At 40.2% G+C, this 2,371-nt stretch overlaps 1 protein-coding gene across 1 annotated transcript in view; it reads left to right on the top strand.

Annotated features, from left to right (window-relative positions):
- The window catches only part of LOC106869833 (26S proteasome regulatory subunit 8), a 23,834-nt gene extending 22,012 nt beyond the window's left edge, over positions 1–1,822 (top strand). The window contains 1 exon segment of the mRNA XM_052970842.1: positions 1,559–1,822. Within this exon segment, the coding sequence (XP_052826802.1) occupies positions 1,559–1,807 (249 nt within the window). The 3' untranslated portion in view covers positions 1,808–1,822.
- The last annotated feature ends 549 nt before the right edge of the window (positions 1,823–2,371 follow it).

Genomic DNA, 2,371 nt, shown 5'->3' with positions numbered 1-2,371 from the left:
AACCTTTGTTACCTTTACATTCTCTTGTTAATTTTCCCAATTGTTAAGAGTTTCATTGGTCTGCAGCGCATGCACGCGCACACACACACACACAGTGTCCCTTTGTTAATCCCCTTGCATCATTTTGTCTGTGGAGCCCAACATCGTTGGCGCTAATGATGTCATTTCCTTCCCTCTGAGCCCTTTGTTGTCTCTCTCTCTCTCTCCGGTCCCCTCCAACATGTGTACCCCTTTGGTATTTAAACCAGCCACATCCGGTGTAAAAATTCTACCAGTTTTATGTTGAAACTGGCCAGATCCAGCCTCTCACACCTACCCTACAATATCATTCTAAAAAAATCAACAATCGTGTCATTGAAAACTCAAAGCTGTGAGATAATCCCTGATTAATTCAAACCAATGTGAATAAACAGGTACTGCATTTGACAGAGTAATCTGAATGCTAAAGAGATATACAGGCATACCTTGGTTTAAGTCGTTCTCGATGATACGTTGGTTTTCAAAAATAATATATGGAAAAATAAAAATCAAGTCCAGTCATTTTACTCAACTTTACGTCTGTCTGCCACAAATATTGGAATCGTAAAAATCACTAGGAAACCATTAAAAGCACATAAAATCATGTTATTGTGCAATAAATAAGAATAAAAGCATATAAAATCATATTAAAATACGTACAATAAATGTTAAGATAGACACCATAAAGTAGTGTAGCTTAGTGAACGAAATCATGAAATCTGTTGTATTGTCTTCTTTATCGGTCTTTCGGTGCTCAAGTTGCACTGCAGTTCCAATATCTACCGTTCAGTGTTACTCGTGATTCCTGCGATTGCTTTGAATTCAGATTTGTTTACGTCTGTTTGTCGGCTAATTTCTCATTCATTTCTGACTTTATTTTTTGCCCCCATGGCTCCTAAGAAAATTCATAGTGAAAGTGCTAAGCGTCATGCTATAACGCTGGAAGATAAACTGGCTATGACAAAACGCCATGAAAAAGGTGAAAAAGTGGTAGCAATTGCAAGATCTTTCGGGATGAGTCGGACAACTGTATCGACGATTGTACATAATAAGGACAAAATTTTAGTACATGTCAAATCTGAAGCCCCAAAGATGAAAAAAAGAGGTAAAATCTTTGAAGAAATGGAAAGCCTTCTTTCTCTTTGGATTGTTAGGTTGAATTGTCAGAATGCTTCTATTAGTCGAGAAATCGTTGTCTTTGTTTGAGGACCTGAAGAAGAAATAACCAGATGAGAAAGATGTAGAGTTCAAGGCAAATCAAGGATGGTTCATGAGATTTAAGTACAGAACTGGGAATGGTTATCGGTTTAGCCTAGAGACAAGTAAATTTGGCCTAGCCTAGCTTAGAGACAAGTTAGTTCGACTTAAGTCGTGTCTCCTGGAACCAATTAATGACGTAGGGTGACGTGTGCCTGTACGTTGTTGCAAGATTGCTCTACCATCAAGAAACCATGTTTCTACCATATCGGATGGACACGATCTGCCGAAATGCTTAGAAAATCCTTGGCGCTCACTCTGCTATTTGTAATTTCTTTTTCAGGCTCGTTTAGACATTTTGAAGATTCACTCACGGAAGATGAATTTGACACGTGGAATTGACCTGCGGAAGATTGCTGAGATGATGCCTGGTGCTTCTGGTGCCGAAGTCAAGGTAAGTTATATGGACAGGAAGTTTTGGGTCAGTTTGCAATTTAGGCTTGTGCGTGTGTGTGTCACTCAATATAACGTAAATCTACACGGTAGACTTAGAAACATGTCAATTGTAACTGTATCTCTGCAGATTGTGTGAAAATGAGGAATAGCCTTAATCAGTTTTTACCCTTTATTGGGAGCTCATCAGCGGTGTTTACATCACTTAACCAGTCCCAGAGAAGCAAGTAGTCATTCTGTTTATATACACATCAAATCTGGTAGCTTCACAGAACTGGAGCAACTAATTTGCCTACCATTGGTTTTTAACATGTTATTAAAACTCACCGAAAACTATGTGTGTGTATATGTGGGAAATTATATGGAAGTACTGTGTATTCATGTAACCATGTGTGTGCATGTATGTACACACACACACACACACAAGGCCGTGTGTGTTTGTGTGTGTGTATATATCATCATCATCATTTAACATCCGCTTTCCATGCTAGCATGGGTTGGACGATTTGACTGAGGACTGGCAAGCCAGAAGGCTGCACCAGGCCCCAATCTGATATGGCAGAGTTTCTACAGCTGGATGCCCTTCCTAACGCCAACCACTCCGAGAGTGTAGTGGGTGCTTTTACATGCCACCGGCACGAGGGCCAGTCACACGGTACTGGCAACGGCCACGCTCAAAAAGGTGCTTTTTACGTGCCACCTG

This window comes from Octopus bimaculoides, chromosome 9 (genome assembly GCF_001194135.2).
Source record: "Octopus bimaculoides isolate UCB-OBI-ISO-001 chromosome 9, ASM119413v2, whole genome shotgun sequence".
NCBI classification, from domain to species: Eukaryota; Metazoa; Mollusca; class Cephalopoda; order Octopoda; family Octopodidae; genus Octopus; species Octopus bimaculoides.
This window is presented reverse-complemented; position numbering and strand designations above follow the sequence as displayed.